This window comes from Mya arenaria, chromosome 4 (genome assembly GCF_026914265.1).
Source record: "Mya arenaria isolate MELC-2E11 chromosome 4, ASM2691426v1".
Taxonomy (NCBI): Eukaryota; Metazoa; Mollusca; class Bivalvia; order Myida; family Myidae; genus Mya; species Mya arenaria.
This window is the reverse complement of record NC_069125.1, coordinates 68,368,867-68,392,212: the sequence shown is the minus strand read 5'-3', so window position 1 is coordinate 68,392,212 and position 23,346 is coordinate 68,368,867. Positions and strand designations below refer to the sequence as shown.

The window sequence follows — 23,346 nt, the reverse complement described above, 5'->3', positions numbered from 1 at the left end:
GATTATATATATATTTTTAAACCATAATCATTCGTAATAAATACGCCCACTTGGACTATAACAAAATGTTGAAGTGTGCTCGAGTATGCGTGAAAAGCACTTCAAAACTACATACAACTCACATGACCATGATTTTATTCATTTAATGCAATCAATGGAAATTAAATTGGTTGTTTTCCGTCAAAAACAATCGGAAAATGCATTTAAACGTAATACAAAAGTATTATTATGAAATATATTGAATGTATTATATTCCATATTTAAAATAAACAGATTTCTGTTCTTAAGCAAATTTATTTCTTACTTTTTACATATGTCAAAAGCTTGACGCCAAACAATCTATAGCTATAAATACCAACAATCATATCGGGGCCTCAATCATTCATGTACATTTACGCTTAATTAATCTCATATGTGTGGTTTAACAAAGCCAGCTATTTCAACAAGAATATAAGAACTAAATGTGCCTTTGATAGTCAAGTTGGTTTTCAATAATCTGACCGACATCCAAACCAAGCGGCGTGAGCGGTCATTATTAAAACCTTATTAACATAATCCTATTTAAAGCTATATCCATCTGCCATTGTCAACTTAATTTGAGTGTGTATTTTCTACATAGTTGAGTCCATCGATCACACTCGTGCACAATATATTAATTGTATCTGTCCCACCACTTATTTCCCTTGCTATACATTACCCTCGCACAGGACTATGATGGTAATTGAAAGAATACATTTTGAATCATTGCAGCCGGATTGCATTTTAATTTCATGGTCCAAATGATCTGAACACTGTATTATTCTACAAATTCATGTTAAATACGAACTTGATGAAAAATGCATTGCGCTTTGTGGGAGCAATTGCTGACCCACAACTGCTACTAAACGCATGAAAAGGCATGTTTGGGGCTTGCCTATGGTTTGATGGCCGATTCTGTTTTTAAAAGGCGAAGTAAAATGCCAACAAAGGGATCTAAATTGTTTGATCATGCTTCGCAAGTATTATGAACGTGTTGCATATTGTGTATGGCAATGTTTTGCAGACTGATGCCTTTAGTAACTTCCTCATGTACAAGCCCAAGAAATAGGCTAGGGTGTGGCATGTTACAGAAATTGAAAGTCCTTGAAAATGAATCCGGACAGGTCAGTTTCCCGGCAGGCGGTCGCATCAGGCCTGTCAAAAAATCACCATCTCTCTAAACGTCCCCTGTAGAACACTGATGGGTGCATCATGGAAATATACGTTGACGCCACTGTGTTGAAGCTCTTGTACTCGGAAAGATTTCAATTTCAGACTATCATACGGCTTGTATGTGTATTTGCATGAAAATAGAAAGATATACATTGAAATGTATATACATGGCGTTGGACACGATTTCAGCATGTGTCCAAGCCTTTTGGTCTGAATATTCATACTAAACTAAATATTCAGGATTGGGATTTTCGGTCTGTTATCATACGTGGAGTTTAGTTTGATGCAAACTTTTGCTGGAAATACCTCTTGTATTTGGAATTTTATATTTATCAACAATTTGCCCGCGTGTATGGGCGGTGAGGACTACATTCCTATACGAGAGCTGTTCAAGAAGTTGGTAGACTACTTCTATAACTTCTAAATGTTTTGACATATCTATTAATTTTTGAACAGCACACACACACCAAAATGTCCATTTTTACCTAACATGAGCAAAATGCTAAACTTGCGTCGTTCTACTTTAAGGAAGACAATAAAGACGTGTAACGTCAGGGCGGCAAACACCATAATTATATGGGATCAAAGTTATACATGCATGATTATGTTATACATCATTCATGGGTGATTACCATTCTTCCATATTTTATCACATAATTCCTAAATGATAGAATATGTTGTCCCAAAATAATGAATGTCATCAAAGTATTTGATTGTTTGGACAATTTCCAGTTGTAGTGTTTCAACAAAGTGATACAGCTCATATCAATAGTTAATCCACAAGGACCTGTATAATCCCATCTCGTTTTCTGGATGAGTGCGCTGAAGAGATATACCCAGCTCTCGTGCTAGTCCTCCATGCCTTCCTTCAACTGCGTACATTCACCGACGGCTGGAAATAAGCCCTAGACACGCCCATATTCAAGACGACAAAATTTCTCCAGCCAACTACAGGCTAATCTCCCACGCCTCCATTGCTGCAAGTTGATGGAACGCAGCATCCACAGTAATGGAGCACATTGACGCCTCTTTATCCGATCTCGGCCGAGACCTTCTACGACAATGTGACGGTCTGACAACTCACTCCAACAGTAGGCTTCCTTTAAGAAGTACATGACCAGGCCTAAAAGGTAATTGGGCTGAATTCACCCGGCACCGCGACAAACTGGTGATGATGATGCAGGCCAGCCGTCAGGGATCTTTTAAACTACGTGTTGCACGCCTCATATAGACCTTAAACATACTTCATATATGCATGAACGACAATGCTTTAGAGCCAGCTATGCGTATTAAAATAAATGCAAGAAAAAGAAAGAGAAGATCACTGCGGTTGAGTGTTATCGTTACTGAAGCCCGATTTGCTTATTTCACGTAACAAATATTTGATGCGAAGTAAACAATTTCTAGCAACACAAAAATTAGGATTTACTTCAAATCCTTGCTATGGATGATGACGATAATTGGTGCCAACTTGTCAGTTTGACTGACTTTGAGAGTGAACCATATGTTTCCAAGGAAAAAATGTTTCGTATTGGACGATCGTTAGGTATATTCTTTATGGTGCATTTCGGATAGCCTTTTTCGGATGGATATGAGATAATTTAATACACTTGTACTAGCAGAGTTCTCTCTTCTAACTTAACTGAGTTATGGGTTCTTTCCTTCTTACACTTCACTCCCGTGCTCATTTACTTTACAAATGGCGGACAATGTGACCTGTCACATACATGGCTCAGGTTTAATGGTTCAGATTGGTGGAGTATATGGCTCGCTTCAAAAGACTTTGTAGACACAGTTTTTGTAATTATCCAACTCCAATAATATGACCTTGATCAGCACATCTTATGGTCCTGATTGTTGCTTTGAAACTATTATACACATGTATGATCAAACTTTCAATCTGGCCTGTATCACCTTATACATTGGGTCATAATCTAGGCCATTGAGCCTGAAGTTTGGGTGGTATTGGCGATGTACTGTATCATCTGTTACCAATATATATACAGTTGAACAACCCTATTCCAAACATCGTTTTTCCGAAATTATCGCTATTTCGAAATTATTTTTCGGTCCCAATTTGATTCCTTCTTTGTTTAACTAATTTTTTAATCTATATTCAGTAATCGCCAGTCAAAAAATATAACTATTTCGAAGTAAAAATTATGGTCCGAGTTTGGTATTTCACACCTATTTATCAATTACACCATACTACCAATGCATTCAGGCATCGGCTTGTCAATGGAGCAAAATTAGCACTTGTTAAAGAATAACATGAGCACACGTATGTTACAAACATTGATGTCAGAAAATGAGCGACTCATTTGGGTGATGTAGTGTGTATATAATTGCTGGTTACCACAACCTGAATATCATTCAAAAATGTCTGTCTCATCAGATTCGATTGCCGCATTGCTCTATCCACCTGCTATCGATACTGAGTTAAACAATGTGTAATTTCAGTGCTATTTAAACACGCTTTTTATACACTGTGCTATGTTCCAAATGCATACATGTGCTGTCATTTGTTTTAAGTGTTTAATGTTGTTTTAATAAAGAAGTATAATAACGAATTATTTGTCATTAATTGAACAATAATTCAACAAACATGTAAACGAAAGATCACTCAAACCGAATGTATTGTATTGGTAACGTGTAACTGACATTGCAATCTTCAGGACTATATACTTTACGTCATCTTTAATTCGCGAACACTGTCATTTTCTGAAAATTGTTAATCCAAAATATCGCTATGTCGAAATAAATTTTTGGGTCCCTACGATTTTAAATTAATGGTGTTCAACTGTTCTTGGTATACCCCTTTTTCTCTTGATAAATTACACTTAAAGTAAAGCAAACCTTGGAGAAAAGGTGTCACCAGTGTGTGGTTAATCCAGGACAGCCTGAACATAGCTGTGCCATATATGACCTATATGGTAGTTAGTTTTCTAAGCATAATAGAAAGTAAAAAAAAAATCTGCTTCTTAAGAATCCAGTTTTATGACATTTTATTTGCTAACTTAAATTTGAATTATTCTTTTTTTATTTATACATCATTATGTTACAATTGATTTCAGACAATGATATCAGCTTGCCAGAAAATAAATTGGTGTCTGGACACCATTGCTACATTGAGCGAGATGAATCCATAGGGAAAGTCATATTACATGATACAAGGTTTGTTTCTCAGTCAAGTTGGTGTGCCTCAAGTATTCTTCTTAAAACATTATTATTAAGATATCAACATTAGTTGAAAATGTTCAAGATTATGGTTTGTCTGTTTTTGCTTCTTTCATTTGGTGCTTGCAATTCCATATTCTTTCAGCACTAATGGAACATTGCTGAACATGGTTCACAAGTTGACAAAAGGAAAGGTTAGTTCATTTGACTTTTGTACTTAATATAGTAATGTTGTTTTAACTTCTTATTTTGCCTGTGTATTTATTCGTAGAATGCAATCATTATTTTTAACTTTAGTAAACAAGTTAATAAACTGTGCAACACATATGTTTATGATTTATTTAACAGTGCATAACTTTAATATGTTTTGGGTAAATGTGCATGAAGTCATTTGGATTATAAAATATTGATGATATACGAGGGTTGATCCAGAATTACGTGGACTTTTTTAATAATTTTAATATTGTTGCACATAGAACTAAGAAAATTCACATACAATACATATGACATATCTAGTATAATTCCTGAAATTTTCAGAACAATACATATTTTTTTTGCTGAATTATAATGCATTAATGACATATGGTTAAACCCGACCGGCGCATTCTTATGACGCTAGTGACGTTGCGCTCATTAAGCGTCACATTTTTTCGATGTATTTCCCACCAACACTGACACACTTACATGGCGCGTAATCCACTGCGTATAAACATTCGAATACCACTCTCTGCAAAACGTGGATATCGCGTTATGCACATTAACTTGCAGTTGATGGAATGAATGAAAACGATGTCATCTAAGCTGACTCTTGATTTCTGGGAATACCGGCGCAATCCATTGGCGAAAGATCTGGCGACTGTGGCGGGTGCGCCACGGTCTCCAAGTCCAACAACCGAGGGACCTATCTCGCACAAACCTTACGCATGCCTAAATCGTCTGTTAAAATTCTTTGCACACCTCCGTACCCCGCCCCGACGACGCTCGTCACATCACGGACTGTCGAACGGTGATCCCCGTCGAAGATGTTCTTCACCGACGTCATTAACGTCGTGCCCTCGTCTTCTTCCGTCCTCTTCCCTTATCGTCTTCTATGGAATCTTACCATTCTCTAAAACGTTAATGCCAGTTGAATGCTAATGAACGGCACACAGGTTACTTCAATTTTGCCTCGGCCAACATTTCCATAGTCTGTGCCAGTGTTTTCCCCAATCCAACACAAAACTTTATCACCGCTCGGGCTTCTACAAAGTTTGATGACGCCATGTTGTATCACAGACTGTACGTGTAATCAACCCAGAACAAAAAGACTTAAAAACGGATATAACATCAGAAATTTGAACAGTATATAAATATGACGTCAGCGTGATATGTGACATAATTTGGCGGAATTTCGTAGATAAACGTTGAAGAAAAGCGTGTCGTAAAAGATACATAAAAAGTTTGTAAACGTAAATTTTAGACGGTGTGCCGACCGTGCGTTTCTGTTATTTTAAAACCCGTAATTTTTCAAAACTCATTAAATTAACATACCTAAAATTCATATCGTCTATGTAGAACACTTTGAATAAGATATTCATGAATTTTTAAATGATTTAGACGATAAATATAGAAAATATGTAAGAAGTCCATGTAATTCTGGATCACCCCTCGTACATTAAATGGATGTAGTATGCAATTAATTTTCATCTATTTGTGTATACACAAAGACAATAATGCATTTGTATCTTCTTATTTCAGTCCAAAGAACTTGCACATGGAGATGAAATCTACTTGGTTTACAAAAAGGACAACATGGACCTAAGTATAACCAATTACTGCTATGTTTCCTTAAAAATGAAAACACATATTCCAACTGTAACTTTTGTCATTTTGTTATTCAAATAGTGTAGAAGAAAACAAGTTTATATGAAAGAACTAAAGCATAGATTTAATGCAAAATAGATGATACAAATAACAAACAGTAGCATGTCTTAAATTAAACTATAACACACTGTCTATTCTAAAAGTGCAGGAATTAGTTCCTTGGACTGGCATATTTTATAGCGATTGGTCTGGAGCAAAAACTGGAGTAGATATTCACATTAGTTAAAGAAAATGCACTCTGGTAATAAAGAGGTTTAAGAATATAGGGTCTTCAGGACAAAGACCAACATGAATTACTATATTATTTGTGCGAATGAATCTTTCTATTAGCTTTGTGTTATGCTGCTTATGCTTGTAGATGTGGGCTATATGTACCAGGACATGGCTGAATTGAGAAGGGCGGAAATATCGGAAGAAAGCACTCAGGAATACAACGCCCCGGACCTCTTGGATGCTACACTAGAAGGTAAGATAATGTACACTGAGAGACTCAAAATACCAATTACATGTACTTTTTTGTTTAACGAAAAAATATTCAACCAAGTTAGCTGCTGTAGATATAAGTTTCACTGCCTTGAGATTTTTAATTTTCTCAGTGTAGGTTCTCCTGTTTGGCACAAATCCAGGGAAGGATGTATGTAGGTTCTTCTTTTAGGGACATTTCCAGTGAATGAGTCATGTAGGTTCTCCTGTTTGGCATATTTCCAGGGTATGGGGTCATGTAGGTTTTTCTGTTTGGCACTCATTGTGGGTAGGGGTCATATAGGCTCTCTTGTTAGGCATATTTCCAGTGTAGGGGTCATATAGGCTCTCTTGTTAGGCATATTTCCAGTGTAGGGGTCATATAGGCTTTCCTGTTAGGCAAATATCAAGGGTATAGGTCATGAAGGTTCTCCTGTTTGGCACATTTCCAGGGTATGGGTCATGAAGGTTCTCCTGTTTGGCACATTTCCAGGGTATAGGTCATGGAGGTTCTCCTGTTTGGCACATTTCCAGGGTATAGGTCATGAAGGTTCTCCTGTTTGGCACATTTCCAGGGTAGGGGTCATGTAGGTTCTCCTGTTAGGCACATATCCAGGGTAGGGGGCATGTAGGCCCTCTTATTTGGCACATAACTTGGGTAGGGGTTATGTAGGTTCTCCTGTTAGGTACATATCAAGGGAAAGGTCATGTAGGTTCCACTGTTAGGCAAACATTCAGGGAAGGGGGCATGTAGGCTCTCCTGTTTGGCACATTTCCAGGGTATGGTGTCATGTAGGTTCTCCTGTTTGGCACTTATCAAGGGTATTGGTCATGTAGGTTTTCCTGTTAGGCACATATCAAGGGTATTGGTCATGTAGGTTCTCCTGTTCGGCACATTTCCAGGGTATGGGTCATGAAGGTTCTCCTGTTTGGCACATTTCCAGGGTATGGGTCATGAAGGTTCTCCTGTTTGGCACATTTCCAGGGTATGGGTCATGAAGGTTCTCCTGTTTGGCACATTTCCAGGGTATAGGTCATGAAGGTTCTCCTGTTAGGCACATTTCCAGGGTAGGGGTCATGAAGGTTCTCCTGTTTGGCATATTTCCAGGGTATGGGGTCATGTAGGTTCTCCTGTTAGGCATATTTCAAGGGTAGGGGTCATGAAGGTTCTCCTGTTTGGCACATTTCCAGGGTAGGGGTCATGTAGGTTCTCCTGTTAGTCATATTTCAAGGGTAGGGGTCATGAAGGTTCTCCTGTTTGGCACATTTCCAGGGTGTGGGGACATGTAGGTTCTCCTGTTTGGCACATTTCCAGGGTATGGGGTCATGTAGGTTCTCCTGTTTGGCACATTTCCAGGGTATAGGTCATGAAGGTTCTCCTGTTAGGCACATTTCCAGGGTAGGGGTCATGTAGGTTCTCCTGTTAGGCACATTTCCAGGGTATGGGGTCATGTAGGTTCTCCTGTTAGGCACATTTCCAGGGTATGGGTCATGAAGGTTCTCCTGTTTGGCACATTTCCAGGGTATGGGTCATGAAGGTTCTCCTGTTTGGCACATTTCCAGGGTATGGGTCATGAAGGTTCTCCTGTTTGGCACATTTCCAGGGTATAGGTCATGAAGGTTCTCCTGTTAGGCACATTTCCAGGGTAGGGGTCATGAAGGTTCTCCTGTTTGGCACATTTCCAGGGTATTGGGTCATGTAGGTTCTCCTGTTAGGCATATTTCAATGGTAGGGGTCATGAAGGTTCTCCTGTTTGGCACATTTCCAGGGTAGGGGTCATGTAGGTTCTCCTGTAAGTCATATTTCAAGGGTAGGGGTCATGAAGGTTCTCCTGTTTGGCACATTTCCAGGGTGTGGGGACATGTAGGTTCTCCTGTTTGGCATATTTCAAGGGTATGGGGTCATGTAGGTTCTCCTGTTAGTCATATTTCCAGGGTAGGGGTCATGAAGGTTCTCCTGTTTGGCACATTTCCAGGGTGTGGGGACATGTAGGTTATCCTGTTTGGCACATTTCCAGGGTATGGGGTCATGTAGGTTCTCCTGTTAGTCATATTTCTAGGGTAGGGGTCAGGAAGGTTCTCCTGTTTGGCACATTTCCAGGGTAGGGATCATGTAGGTTCTCCTGTTAGGCATATTTCAAGGGTAGGGGTCATGTAGGTTCTCCTGTTAGGCATATTTCAAGGGTAGGGGTCAGGAAGGTTCTCCTGTTTGGCACATTTCCAGGGTGTGGGGACATGAAGGTTTTCCTGTTTGGCACATTTCCAGGGTAGGGGTCATGTAGGTTCTCCTGTTTGGCATATTTCAATGGTAGGGGTCATGAAGGTTCTCCTGTTTGGCACATTTCCAGGGTAGGGGTCATGTAAGTTCTCCTGTTAGTCATATTTCAAGGGTAGGGGTCATGAAGGTTCTCCTGTTTGGCACATTTCCAGGGTATGGGGTCATGTAGGTTCTCCTGTTTGGCATATTTCAATGGTAGGGGTCATGAAGGTTCTCCTGTTTGGCACAATTGCAGGTATGGGGTCATGTAGGTTCTCCTGTTTGGCATTTATCCAGGGTAGGGGGCATGTAGATCCTCTTGTTAGGCACATATCCAGGATAGGGGTTATGTAGGTTCTCCTGTTTGGCACATAACCTTGGTAGGGGGCATGTAGGCCCTCCTGTTTGGCACATAACCATTGTATGGGACATGTAGGCTCTCCTGTTTGGCACATAACTTTGATAGGGGGCATGTAGGCTCTCCTGTTTGGCACATAACTTTGGTAGGGGGCATGTAGGCTCTCCTGTTTGGCACATAACTTTGGTAGGGGGCATGTAGGCTCTCCTGTTATGAACATATCCAGGGTAGGGGTCATGTAGGCATTCCTGTTTGGCATATATCGTGGGCAGGGGTCATCTTATGAAAGCATCATATGACTGATCTTTAAATTCCATTATTTCTAAATAAATATTGAAGTAGCTACATTAGACAAAGATTTATTTCAGTAAACAATTTGATTAATGTATTTTGTAGTTCTATTATAACACGTTTACTTTGAATTATTTTATTGATTTTAATTTTTTTTTTATGATTTTTTTTTATAAATGGCCCCATTTTGGTTATAATGTCAAATTAGGCCTAAACATTAGACAATCTAGGTAACAGAAATGCCGGGTTTTAATGTAGATACAACTTTTCTTAGGATTTTTTCATTCTAAAGGCTTGGTACAGTGATTTTTGATCTCACTTAATTAAATTACAGACTCCGACTGCAACCATTTAAGTACAGAGAAAATAAATAAAAAGCGCAGCCTTGACTATGAGAATGATATCGAAGAGAGCTCTAAACGTTGGAAACCTGAAAAGCATGGGAAAGATGAAAAAGTAGGTCTTGTCGGTACTTGAACTAGTAGTTGGTATTCAATAATAAATATATTACCTTATATTTTAACATATTTACTTCAAAATATTGGCCTAATAATTATTCCATGAAATGTGCTCATACAAAACTTTTGTAGTGAAGTGTGTACTGTATTGTCAACAGAAACCTAGTGACTTGCTCTCAAAGCCTTCAGCCTTTGGTGATCATGACACAAAATTGGTTGAAAAAGATGCAAGCAAAACAGTTACATCTCTAGCAACACCAAGAACCATAGCAACAACATCAGGAACAACAACAGCAGCAATAGAACAACTGGCAGCAACTACAACAGTATCATCAGCAGCAGAAGGTAGTCAGGCTGCAACGCCCAGGGGTGGGCCGAGCAAGGCGGGGACCGTGGAGGCTCCGGTAAAGGACGACATTGAGGAAAACCTTCTTTGCATTATCTGCCAGGAGATCATGCAAGACTGCATCAGGTAAGAGACCACCTACATGTAAACTGATTTCATAGGTTGAAAAAGATAGAGGAAGCCTAAATTTTTTAAGATGAAGTTATATTTTGTACTCTAATGTTTTATTAATATTAGTAAAATTCACATGTATGCATGCATGATTTGTCTTTAAGGCTAATTTTAGAGTTGATTTTTGCATGACCAAAATGTTTCAATAATTTCCCGTTTCACAAGATGATTTGAGTCTGTAATTGTACCATTCAACTGCCATTGTACTCTTTAGCCTGCAGCCGTGCCTGCACTCTTACTGTGCAGGCTGCTACTCCGACTGGATGGCCCGCTCACAGGAATGCCCTTCAGTAAGTTCTTCAATCATAGAATGAAACTTATAAATATTTTATTTTTTTTATATAAAAAAACAGTTTTATATAATTATTAAATTTGTATAATGTTCAGTTCAAGAATTAAGGAAACATGTTAACATTAAAATGATATTTTAATGATGTTACAGGATTGATCTCATACACATTGATTATGATTTTTGAAAAATTGTTTTGAACCAAGTAATGAGTTTTGTATTTCAGTGTAGGAAGAAGGTTGAGAGAATCAACAAGAACCACATTGTCAACAACCTGATAGAGGCTTACCTTAAGGAACACCCAGGTCTGTTATACTCTCCTTCCCTGCTGGCTTATCAGCTATAATATATACATGAAATTCACTCTTAAACAATCTGAGATAATAACCAAAATGTGCATCATATGTTTATGAATACTGCGTGCCAAAATGAAAAACACATGCTGTCACAGGAATGTGACAAATGCCCCCAAAAAGGCCTTGTATGATTTTGACATTTTGAAAGAGCAAAGTATGAACATGAATATGAAAGTCATTGCAAGATGGAGAGGATGTCAATTAGTGTCTGCTGAACTTGTAAATGAGATTGTTGGGCATTATTAAACGTGTATATGTATGTTAACACTTTGCACAAAGTTAGAGATATTTTGCAAGGATTGAAGTTTTTATTAAAAAACTAAAATAGAAGAAATGGTATGAAAAAAAAGTTTATGTAAAAGAGATGTAAAGAAACAAATAAACAAGCACTGAATATCCTCAAGTTAACGATGTAGGTAAATGATTGTGTTTACCTTATTGAAATCCTGGAATTCATTATTCACTGTCAGCTTATGATATAACTGATGCTCCAATTATGGTCACTGTAATAGCAGTCAAAAGCTCTACAAAAGCCCACAACTAACCTTTACACTACTGTTCTCTTTATCAAAATGGGTCATCTGCTGGTAGTGTTCAAATTGCCTACCAAATAAGCTGTTCCTTTGACCCACTGACCTCAAAGTCAATAGAGGCCATGTGCAGGTCTTGACCAAACTGCCTCCTAAGTTTAAATCCCTGGGCCCCAGCGTTCTCGGGTTATTAATTGGAAACATTTTTACAGCTCAAGGTCACAGTGACATTGATCTTTAATTCACTGACCTTGCAATCAATTGCGTTCATCAACTGGTCATGGCTAACTTGCCTACAAAGTTTGAGGTCCTTAGGTTCCAGCGTTCTTCATTTATTTATCAGAAATAGGGATGCCAAATATGTGTATGCTCATTTGTGCTTTCAGCAAAAAGAAGACCTGATGAAGATATTGCTGAGTTAAATAAGAAGAACAAAATTACTACAGATATGGTAATTGAAAGGAAATTTTCCATACTACAAATAAAATAGCATTGCTACAATGTATATAACAATTTACTAAAGCAATTAAATTAAGCAATAAAAAATTTGAATCATATGGTGTGTGTAAAAAAAGGTATAAAAAAACAATTCAGTATAACTTAAATTTGAAACACAACTGGTGTCAATAAAGATCCAAACAAATATTGCAGCTATACCCAAAGACAATTGTGCCCAATGACAGCAGCGAATACAGTGACTCAGATGAGGATGATGGTGAGCAAAGATCTGTGAGCCCAGCCTTTATCGGCCACCTCCCCCCTCCGGTATTCCCACCACAACAGCCCGTACTGTTTGGCTTTGGCACTCCCCTGTTTGGGGTGAACAGGTGGGCTGGTCTTGTTTATTTTTCCAACAACTTTCCCAGGGTCTCATTTGCTATTGTTACTGAAGAGCAGCTCTCAAGTTTTTGTCCTGTACTAAGATAAAGTTAGATCAGATAATACTTAAATGATTTGTTTAGTCGGCATGACACTAGTACACACTTAAATATCTCACAAAAGTACACATAATTTTCAGCTGTTGGTCCCATTTCTTCAGACTATGATACAGAAATTAATTATCCTGGTGGTAATCTAACTTGCTGTATTCTGCGGTTAATTTTTATAATTGAATGAAGTAAATTGTAGGGCCTTTAAGACTGTTTGCCGACAATGTCCAGAGTACAAAGACCCGGATGAGAAGACAGGAATTCTTGGGGGAATCAAAAATGGTAACTCATCCATTCAATAACCAGTTGCCCTACAGCTTAAATAGAAGGGCCTTTTAAAAATGTGTAGACACTGTCACACTGTACATACCTCAGGAATCTTCAGAATCTTTTTCTCTTAATGTTTAAAATACATTGATTTTGCTTGATGTAGTTGTATTTTAAAACAGATGAGATTAATCAGTTGTGCGCCAACCAATGATGTCAAATGGCATTGTTTTCATATATGTTAAAAGACCACCATTCGGCTTGAAAAATTAATGTAGTTACATTTTATTTTATTTTTTAAAGATTTGTCTACTGATTTATAGATGTCTTAACAGTATAAACATTGCATAATTACACCAATCGTACAGTTCCTTTTAATGTGTGTTAGTGTGTTTGCATATCAAGCACTGCGTCGTTATTTCATGTATCTAAATTTAGCCGATTTAAAAAAGCCAAAATTGTCTAAAACAGGTTCAAATTTTATATTTAACAAATATAGAAGTGATATTTCTGCACATGTGTGTATATTTTTATCATTTTTAAAAGGATGACAGGACAGAATGAGGTTATTATGAAAAATACAAAGCAAATGTTGTTCATACGTATTTTGACATCATCTTTTTCTATCAGCCTGATTTTGAGAAATGTTTGGATCAGATTTATTTATCACTCTTACATTTTTCCAATAAGTTTACATTTGTTCAATAAAATGCAAGTGCATACAGTCACAAAGTTTGGTTGCATTATACGCATGCATGTTTAAACACTGAAACATTTACATGCAACCCTCCATTATAAACCATGTAGCTTTTGATTGTAGAACAATCATCAAAACACCCAAAAAGTCGATGAATTTTGTCTATTTATCTTGCAATTTCTTTAAAGAATACCTTAGTTTCACCAAATATTATGAGAAGAAAACGTAAAAATGTTAGGAAGCTAAAAAGAATGTCTACCGGTATTTATTTTTAGCTCGACTATTCGAAAAATAAGGAGAGCTATCCTAGTCACCCGAGCGTTGGCGTCGGCATAACCACTTATGTTAAAGTTTTTGTAAGAGTTTATGTACCACCTCAAATATTGACATCTGGCTTTGAAACTTTGCACACTTGTTCACCATCATGCCCCCACCCTGTACACAGGAGGAGGTAACTCAACCAAGCATTTTGACAAAATTATGCCTTTTCTACTTAGAATTTACGTTAAAGTTTGTGTACCACCTCAAATATTTTCAAAGTCCATTGACATATGGCTTTGAAACATTGCACACTTGTTCACCATCATGCCCCCAACCTATACCCAGGAGGAGGTAACTCTATCAAGCATTTCGACAAAATAATGCCCCTTTTTCTACTTAGAATTTACGTTAAAGTTTGCGTACCACCTCAAATATTTTCAAAGTCCATTGACATCTGGCTTTGAAACTTTGCATGCTTGTTCACCATCATACCCTCAACCTGTACACAGGAGGAGGTAACTCTATCAAGCATTTTGAAAAAAATATGCCCCTTTTTCGACTTAATATTTACGTTAAAGTTTGCGTACCACCTCAAATATTTTCCATTCAATTTATGTAAATATCTCAGCACATCATGTATTGCATTGAAATCTAATCTAACAGTGATACATGCATGTTTCCCCAAAACGTTTCAATCCATACACCGAAAAGCGGCGGAATAGTCGAGCGCACTGTCTCTGTGACAGCTGTTGTTAGCATGACTATTAGAAGAATAAGGAGTCTATACTACTTACCCTAACGTGGGTTTCACATCTTGGTTTAGGTTTTGCATGTAAGCACCTTTAGGTCACTATCTCAGCAAATACATCATGTATTGCATTGAAACTTTAAATATGTGTTCCCAACTATCTATCCTACTTCATTAATGAAGTTTGATAACACTAACTTACATTTAATGTAAATTATGGGCCCATCATGGAAATTCTGGTTATGGGTTTGCATGTAAGTACATATAGGTTTATATCTCAGCAACTACTTGATTTATTATATTGAGACTTATACAATGGTACTCAACTATGTTTATTCATAAGAGAATATATATTATAAGCTGTATGTTATTAAGTTTTGAATAGATGGTTGAAAAACTCTTGAATGATATTTTATCCCCTCCAGAACCAAAAGTTTAGGGAGCAGAATTTTGTTTTGGCCAATTCCTCATTCTGTCCATCCGTCTGTCCATCACATTTTTCTTTCCTGAATCATATCTTTATACGGATTGGTTAAGTAATGTTCAAGCTTGGTCAGAATGTCTCACTTGATAAAATCTTGACAGTTTGTAAATGTGTGTCACATAGAGTCAAAAACTAGATCATTGGGTCAAATCTTAGGAAAGTATTTGGAACACGCTAGAGACATTAATAAAATCAATGACTACCGGGAAGTTTGGAACTTGGTCAAATGAGGTTGGAAATTAAGTCAGAACGTGTCCTATGATGTAATTTTGGCAGACTTTAAAAGTGGCTCACATGGGGTCAAAAACTAGATCATAAGGTCAAATCTTGTCAAATAGAACTTGTGAACAAACAGAGGCAATAATTATGTCCCCTCAAATCTTCATGAAACTTATTAGAATTTGCCACCATGAAATCTTTGCTAAGTTTAAAACTAGGTAAAACGGGTTCAAAAACTAGGTCACTAGGTCAAATCTTGGAAAAACCATTGGAACACTCTTGAGGATATGTTTTTTGCAATATTGCTGGTGTAATCTGGCCTTGATGAAATATTTTATTACTTTGAAGCTTGGTAATGTGGGTTCAAAATATAGTGTAATGGGTCAATTTTAAATACTACATTTTATACGATATTCTTTTGTTTTCACCAGTTGCAAACAAATTCATATCTCATATCCAATGTTCGTATGAGCCAATTACTCTGCAGACGTATTGCATGTTTTGGGAGTATTCACCAATACATGACTTCCATACCATCTACTGGGTACTTTGCCTTATCTGGCAGGGGATGTAAATTCAATGAAACTGCTTGTTTGTTTACAGCTGTGATGGGAGTTGTTAAACTTGTTGCAGGGGATAGGTTGCCAGAGGGAGGGACGTCAGGAGAGGAACGGATCGCTGATCAGCCAGGAACATCCACAGGTAGGTACCATATAAAGATGCCTAATAATTCAGTTATTTTCATATGCTTAACAAATTGAACACCACTCAATTGTGAAGTTATTACATTTCAATCAATTATATCAATACAAAATTATCATACCAAAAAATTGTAAGCATTATTATGTTATTGCTTTTCAAATTAAGGTCACTCTTGGTTATAATATTTTAGGAAGGTGCAAGGGATCTTCAAAAAGTTCTGTTTAATGGTAAATATCATGCAAACCACAATAGATACACAAAGCATGTCAGTGACTTGTTACCCATCACTGTACTAAAATGCCATCCATACAAAGAAACATTTCTGTATTATGTCTAACTTTTGTCTAAATAACTTATTAAATACTCCATCAATTTCTACGAATGTTCATGTCTCAAAGATAATCACTTGACCAATATGTTTTATCTGAAGTTTATGTAAAATTGCAAAGTTAAACATGTTATATAATTTATATCAGAACCTTTTAAAGTATTCTCTTAAGTACTGTTAAATTGATGCCAATACTGTGCAGATAATTCCTCAAAAAGCATATTTTGAGCTCATATGTTTTTCATAGAAGAAAAAGTAATGTCATTGCCTTGGTGCCAGCATGGTTGTCAATGTTGCTGTTGCTATAAATGTCGCTGTTGCTATAAATTGAAAACTGTAAAAGATATATACTGCAGCAACTTGGTTCTATATCCTCTCAGACAATATGCTTATTTGTAATAGGTCCTATAACTCTGGATAGAATTTGTGGGGTTTTGCACCTTTATTATCAGGAAAAAGATGATTATTTAATATTCTTGCTGTGTTATAAAATGATGGTAACAAACACTTTAGGAGATGGAGAATCCAGGAGTAAGGATGACATCAAGGATCTGCCAACTCCCCCAAACCATAAGTGTGGACCCAACCAGAACCATGTATTGTGCCAATGCTGTCTACATCCCATGCCTGACTTCAGGGTCAACTGGCCACTACCAGGGGAAAAACGACCTCAGCAATGTTAGAATCCTTTACCTCTTTAGCCTTTTCCTATATTTAAAACTTCTAGTAATATGATAACCATTGCTAAAATAATGAAATTGACTACAAAAAGGTCATTTTGCAAGACATTTATTGATCAGGTGCAGAATTTAAACCACTGTGTGAAAAACGACCTTAGCAGTGTCAGACTCCTTTACCTCTGTAGCCTTGAGCTATCTTTAAAAATATAAATGTGAAACTTGTATGGTATAAATTATAACTTCATTATGATACATATTATGCTTCCAGTTAAATACAAAGTCAATGATTGTTTCTAAAACAGCTATCAAGTCTTTAAAGTGACCCTCATATTTAAAATCAATACATGTACATGTATAACAAATATAAATATGGAGTGATAAACCTTTAACTACTTACTAAATAATGCATTTATGGAAATTATTAATTACTGATAACAAGATTGTAACTGTGTATTTAATAGCTGAAAACGCACGTTATTTTATGACTGGTGGGTCTTAAAAGATTTACAGTGATCAACTATCGTCTAATTAGGCAGAAATACCATGCTTTCTGCAAGGGTGCTTTCTTTCAAATTAGACATGGTATGCTTCATTGTTTTTGATATTTTTTCATCCTTTTGGGTAAAATAAAACAAATGTAGTACACCTTATTTGGGAGTAAGAGTGCATCTTTAACGTCCTTCACTAAACTTGTATATCTGTATTGCAGGTGGAATATGTTACCGTGCCTACTGCCACGCCTACTGGGGATGTCGGAGACAGGATTGCCTCGGCTGTATCAACACATTCAGAGGTAGCTATGATCATATACTTGCAGGCTGACTGTGATTTCCATAGACACTATAAATGTAATGTGCTTTTCAAGTATGGTTCTTGGATATTTGTTACATTGTTTTCATTTCCATAAGGTCTCAATATAGATTGTTGTCAGTTGTTACGGAAACACAGAGGAAAGATACTCATACAATTAATTAAATGCAAAAAACATTGCCAGGAATAATATTAGTTTTAAGACAAACTTGGTTAGGTTACCTTATAATTAAAGAAAATTGAAGCACAAGAAGCAGAAAAGGGTCTGATAGTCAATATGACATCAGCAGCAAATATAAATTAATGTCATAGTTTTCTGTGGCTGAACATAGAATGGTGCTTTCCATGGTTTTGCATGTTTTGAAGATCATTTGCACATGCAAGTTAATTTACATTTCTTTATATGCAAAATTTAATTCACAGAATACCTTAAACTGTCCATGTCATAATTTTAATATAAGACCGGGCTGGCTGGCTCCTTTTGTTGCGGTTGGTCATGTAGTTTTAAATGTTTCGATCATTAAGTTCATTACAAATAAAGTATAATATTTTCAGTGTTAATTGTATTAAACTATCATAGTTCATTTGCTTATTATCGTCTGAAACAACCAGCCAGTTCTATCTGTTTCAGAGATGAACTTTGGAAAGAAATGTTTACATGGACTGATTTTGGAAAATCAGGTTGAATCTGATATATTCAAGGTAAATTTTTATAAAACTTCATTTTGGTCATAGTTATATGACTGTATAGCATATATATATGTACTTTGTTTGTTTAATGTATTTCATTAAAGAATTCATAAAAAACTTGTTCTGAGCATAGCCATTGCTGCTAGTCATGAATACTTATTTGGCATAAATACAAAGTATCTTATCATTAGTTAATATTTAATCAAATTGTATATGATTGTTTTTATAATGCCAAAAATATAAATAAGTGATAATTGTGACATTGAGTATTGTGTTTTTAGGAGTACCTAGAGGTTAAGGGTTTGTCTGTACGGGACGTCGTCCAGGAGTGCTGCCAGAAACTGGATGCTGGTGTCTTCACTGTTCCAGGTAAGCAACCTCTTGTAGGGGCTCATTACACATGCAGTGCAAGTATATACCTGGCTGGGATGAAGCTGGGCACCAGTGCCTTCACTGATCCAGGTAAGCAGCCTCTTTTGGGGGCAAGTATATACCTTGCTGGAGTGAAGCTTAGCACCAGTGCCTCCACTGTTCCAGGTAAGCAGCCTCTTTTGGGGGCAAGTATATACCTGGCTGGAGTGAAGCTGGGCACCAGTGCCTCCACTGTTCTAGGTAAGCAGCCTCTTTTGAGGGCAAGTATATACTTGGCTGGAGTGAAGCTGGGCACCACTGCCTTCACTGTTCCAGGTAAGCAGCCTCTTGTAGGGGTACAGTACACATGCAGTGCAAGTATATAGCTGGCTGGAGTGAAGCTGGGCACCACTGCCTTCACTGTTCCAGGTAAGCAGCCTCTTGTAGAGGCTCAGTACACATGCAGTGCAAGTATATACCTGGCTGGAGTGAAGCTGGGCACCACTGCCTTCACTGTTCCAGGTAAGCAGCCTCTTGTAGAGGCTCAGTACACATGCAGTGCAAGTATATAGCTGGCTGGAGTGAAGCTGGGCACCACTGCCTTCACTGTTCCAGGTAAGCAGCCTCTTGTAGAGGCTCAGTACACATGCAGTGCAAGTATATAGCTGGCTGGAGTGAAGCTGGGCACCACTGCCCTCACTGGTCCAGGTAAGCAGCCTCTTGTAGAGGCTCAGTACACATGCAGTGCAAGTATATACCTTACTGGAGTGATACTTACACCCGAGATGGGTCTTTTAAGTTCTTGACAGCGAAACAGACTGTAAAACATTAAACATATCCTATTTACCATTTCTTTAGTTTAATCTCAGTTTTAAGTTGTTCCGTAACAAAACTTTCAGTTTAAAAGTGAAAAAAGTGTAGTCTGGTGTTTATGCCCAATACAGCAGTTTTCACAGCTGATTGTATGTTGTTACTATTTCAGCCCAGGGCACCCACCGCTTCACGGCAGACATGCCTGTCTGTTATGCATGTGGCCTCAACAACTTTAGACAACTGGCGTTCCAGTACAGGAAAGCCATTTCCAAGGAAGACCTGCCTGGTAATTAATTTAGTTTAAAGATCTACACACATAATACCCAAGACTTCAAGATTTGACTGACATTAAGTAACATTGCAATAATTATTTTTGTGGTATACAATTGATATCTGTTTTGTCTAAGTTGTCAGGAACATGAGATATATTTAGAAAAAGTATATAGTGCAATCACATTCACATGTACTGTTGTTATTTGAAGTAGACGACTGAAAGAAAAAGTAGAATTCACACATATTGCATGTTCAAACAGATAATGATTGTATATGTGGTGTAACATATTTAATCCTAATTCTATTCATAATCATCAGGGTTGTATACTTGTATAATATTGCAGAGGCTTACAGAAACCGACAAGATTGTTACTGGGGCTCCAAATGTCGAACACAGAAGAACAAGCCTCACCATGCAAAGTAAGTGGGTCTTGTTAAAGCTATTATAGAAACTGAGGGTGCCCTGTCCGTTTCACAGTCAGTCGGTTTCTCTGTCTATTCGTCCATCTGTCTGTCTACATTTAAAAAAAAAATTAATAAAATATTACGTTTAAAACTATATGATTTATCAACATCAAACTGTTTTCATAATTCCCCATTGGCTGACAGGCATAACTCTTATATGACAAATAATGACAACTAAAATTTAAATTCTGTCAGTTTAATGTCCCTTTGTGCATTCAAATTCAGCTAGTTTAAATTAGAAATTGTTTTTATGAAGGAATGGAACTTGGTGCCTCAGTTGTTTGTTTATAAAGGATTTTAACTGGGTGCCTTAATAGGTTGTTTATAATGGAATAAAACTTGGTGCCTCAGTTTTTTGTTTATAAGGGATTTAAACTGGGTGCCTTAATAGTTTGTTTATAATGGAATGAAACTTGGTGCTTTGATAATTTGTTAATAAGGGAATAAAACTTGGTGCCTTAATAATTTGTTCACAAAGGGAATGGAACTTGGTGCCTTAATAGTTTGTTTATAAGGGAATGGAACTTTGTGCTTTAATAGTTTGTTTACAAGGGAATGGAACTTGGTGCTTTAATAGTTTGTTTACAAGGGAATGGAACTTGGTACTTTAATAGTTTGTTTACAAGGGAATGAAACTTGGTACTTTAATAGTTTGTTTATAAGGGAATGAAACTTGGTACTTTAATAGTTCATTTATAAGGGAATGAAACTTGGAGCTTTAATAGTTTGTTTATAAGGGAATGAAACTTGGTACTTTAATAGTTTGTTTATAAGGGAATGAAACTTGGTGCTTTAATAGTTTGTTTATAAGGGAATGAAACTTGGTGTTTGGTGATTTCGCAAGAAAATCAAGGGAGAAAATGAGAAATGTGTATGTAAATGGTTAAAAAATGTATGACTATGAACCCATTTGAAAAACAATAACCCTGTGCTAAAAAGACTCCCTTAATATTTATTGATTGAGTAGATGACCGTTGTTTCTGCATGGGTTTAAAACTGCATACTGGAATGAACTCTGTTTGGAGCATTAAATGCTATAATTTAAAATTAAATTAAAACATTTTTGGGAAAACATTTTTCATCTATGAGCAACAGTTTTTACAGCATTCCCCATGTTTGCATAGTACCTGCATTGGATTTCAGGCTTCAAAATTCTCCCCTTGTCAAAAATGTTATCATTTTAAGAAATCGTTCTTTTTTAAGAAATTGTTGTAGACAATATTGAAGGATGTCTTTATATATATTTGAAAATTTTTAAAATATTTTTTAATTAATACAAGAATCTTCAAAGTTTGACTATTATTCATCATTGCCATTGTTTTACTTGCAGGAATTTTAACCATGTTTGCGACCAAATTCGTCAATTCTGAGTGAGATAGCAGCTGATCAGCATGTTTCATTGTCCGGGGCAAAAACAAATTTAACATGTTTGTTAGAAGTATTTTTGTCCATATGTTTCCTGTTGCAAAAATTGTGATACATTTTTCATGAGCATGTTTTGATTAGTTTTTCTTCAATTTACAATGAATGTTTTATGTTTTAGAAAAGCATACATGTACTTTTATTTTATCAATAAAAATTCATTTTGGTGCCTTATTCAATTTACTTCATGGGTACCTTCTATTATCAAACATTTTATTGGATCACTTTTTCAAATTTGTAATTTTCAGTAGTAATATCATTTATTTCCAAACAAATTGTGTTAAAGACACAACTACAAACTACTACCTGTACAGTACAGTGATCACTACCACCATACAAATCATGAGACCACAAGTCACTATATATCATATCGGTAAAGACGGTAAATTATCTTGAATTTCTAATATTTTTTTGTATTTTAACCTCAATGCACCTTGAATAATTGAAAATAGATAGAAACTACCCAAAATAGAGAGAAGGAAACACATTTCATATTTTTTTTACAAGGTTTTACTGAAATCCAGCTTTGTGGCAGAGATCTATTCTGTTCGTCAAGTCAGATCTCTGTGTAGGAGATTGACTCAACTACTGTGAATTTGAAAATAATTAATACCCGGTACTTCAATTTATTTTTAATAACCTTACCCAAATATACAACTAAAATGTAAGGTCCTAAGATAAATAGTCACAAGCTCATTGAGAAGACAGCCCCCTTATCCTAATCTTAAGCTGTGTATTGAATATAGCTTTAGGCCCTGAGAAGATTGAATGTAGAAGTAGTGAACTATCATTTAAATTAGTGAACTACATATGTGCTGGCATCATTATATATTCATTATGTCTTGGAGATTGCTGTTCCTGTAGTGTAGAACAACTGGGTTCATGTTTCTGTCATTGATAACACAGAATATGGATGTTTTGTTTTGGATGAAACTTTTCAAAACCTGTCTGCAAAATGCAGCTTGATGCCTCATGAATTGTTCTTGTGTAAATGAAATGTTTTTGAGATATTTTAAAATAAAAATAAAAATGTTTTCTAAGCTTTTTGTTGTTGTTTTTTACCCGTGTATAATTGCCATTTTTTTTTAAAAATATGGAAACTCATCTTCATTTGCAAACCCTTTTTTTCCATATAATTATGCACAATGTACATCCATCACTTTAAAAGTTACCTGTAACTTTGGTTTCCTGCACTACTGCATAAATATATGTGCACCCCTAGACATGTACTATTGAAGGTGATTATTATCCCCGCCGAACCGAAGGTTTCGGGAGGGGGATATTATTTTGGCGTTGTCCGTCCGTCCGTTCGGAGCCATATCTTGGTAGGCATTGATCAGAAAATGTTCAAACTTGGTCAGAATGTTCCCCTTAATCAAATCTCGACCATTTGTAAAAGTGGGTCACATGGGGTCAAAAACTAGGTCACTAGGTCAAATCTTAGGAAAATCTTTGGTA

The 23,346-nt window shown here is 36.6% G+C and overlaps 1 protein-coding gene across 2 annotated transcripts; it reads left to right on the top strand.

Moving 5' to 3' along the window:
* Nucleotides 1–2,572: 2,572 nt before the first annotated feature.
* On the top strand, nucleotides 2,573–22,928 carry LOC128233025 (E3 ubiquitin-protein ligase CHFR-like). 2 transcript variants are annotated; one of them, XM_052946880.1, is made up of 20 exons: nucleotides 2,573–2,737; nucleotides 4,266–4,365; nucleotides 4,514–4,562; nucleotides 6,106–6,169; nucleotides 6,590–6,697; nucleotides 9,934–10,055; nucleotides 10,216–10,529; nucleotides 10,789–10,864; nucleotides 11,090–11,168; nucleotides 12,136–12,200; nucleotides 12,401–12,576; nucleotides 12,878–12,960; nucleotides 15,988–16,056; nucleotides 16,898–17,062; nucleotides 17,774–17,857; nucleotides 18,506–18,576; nucleotides 18,846–18,933; nucleotides 19,898–20,014; nucleotides 20,346–20,421; nucleotides 21,797–22,928. In XM_052946880.1, the coding sequence occupies exons 1-20, from the start codon at nucleotides 2,635–2,637 to the stop codon at nucleotides 21,834–21,836; spliced, it is 2,049 nt and encodes a 682-aa protein (XP_052802840.1). In that variant the 5' UTR covers nucleotides 2,573–2,634; the 3' UTR covers nucleotides 21,837–22,928. The 2 variants fall into 2 exon arrangements, with proteins under 2 accessions (XP_052802840.1, XP_052802839.1); XM_052946879.1 differs by having other exon boundaries at nucleotides 15,958–16,056.
* The last annotated feature ends 418 nt before the right edge of the window (nucleotides 22,929–23,346 follow it).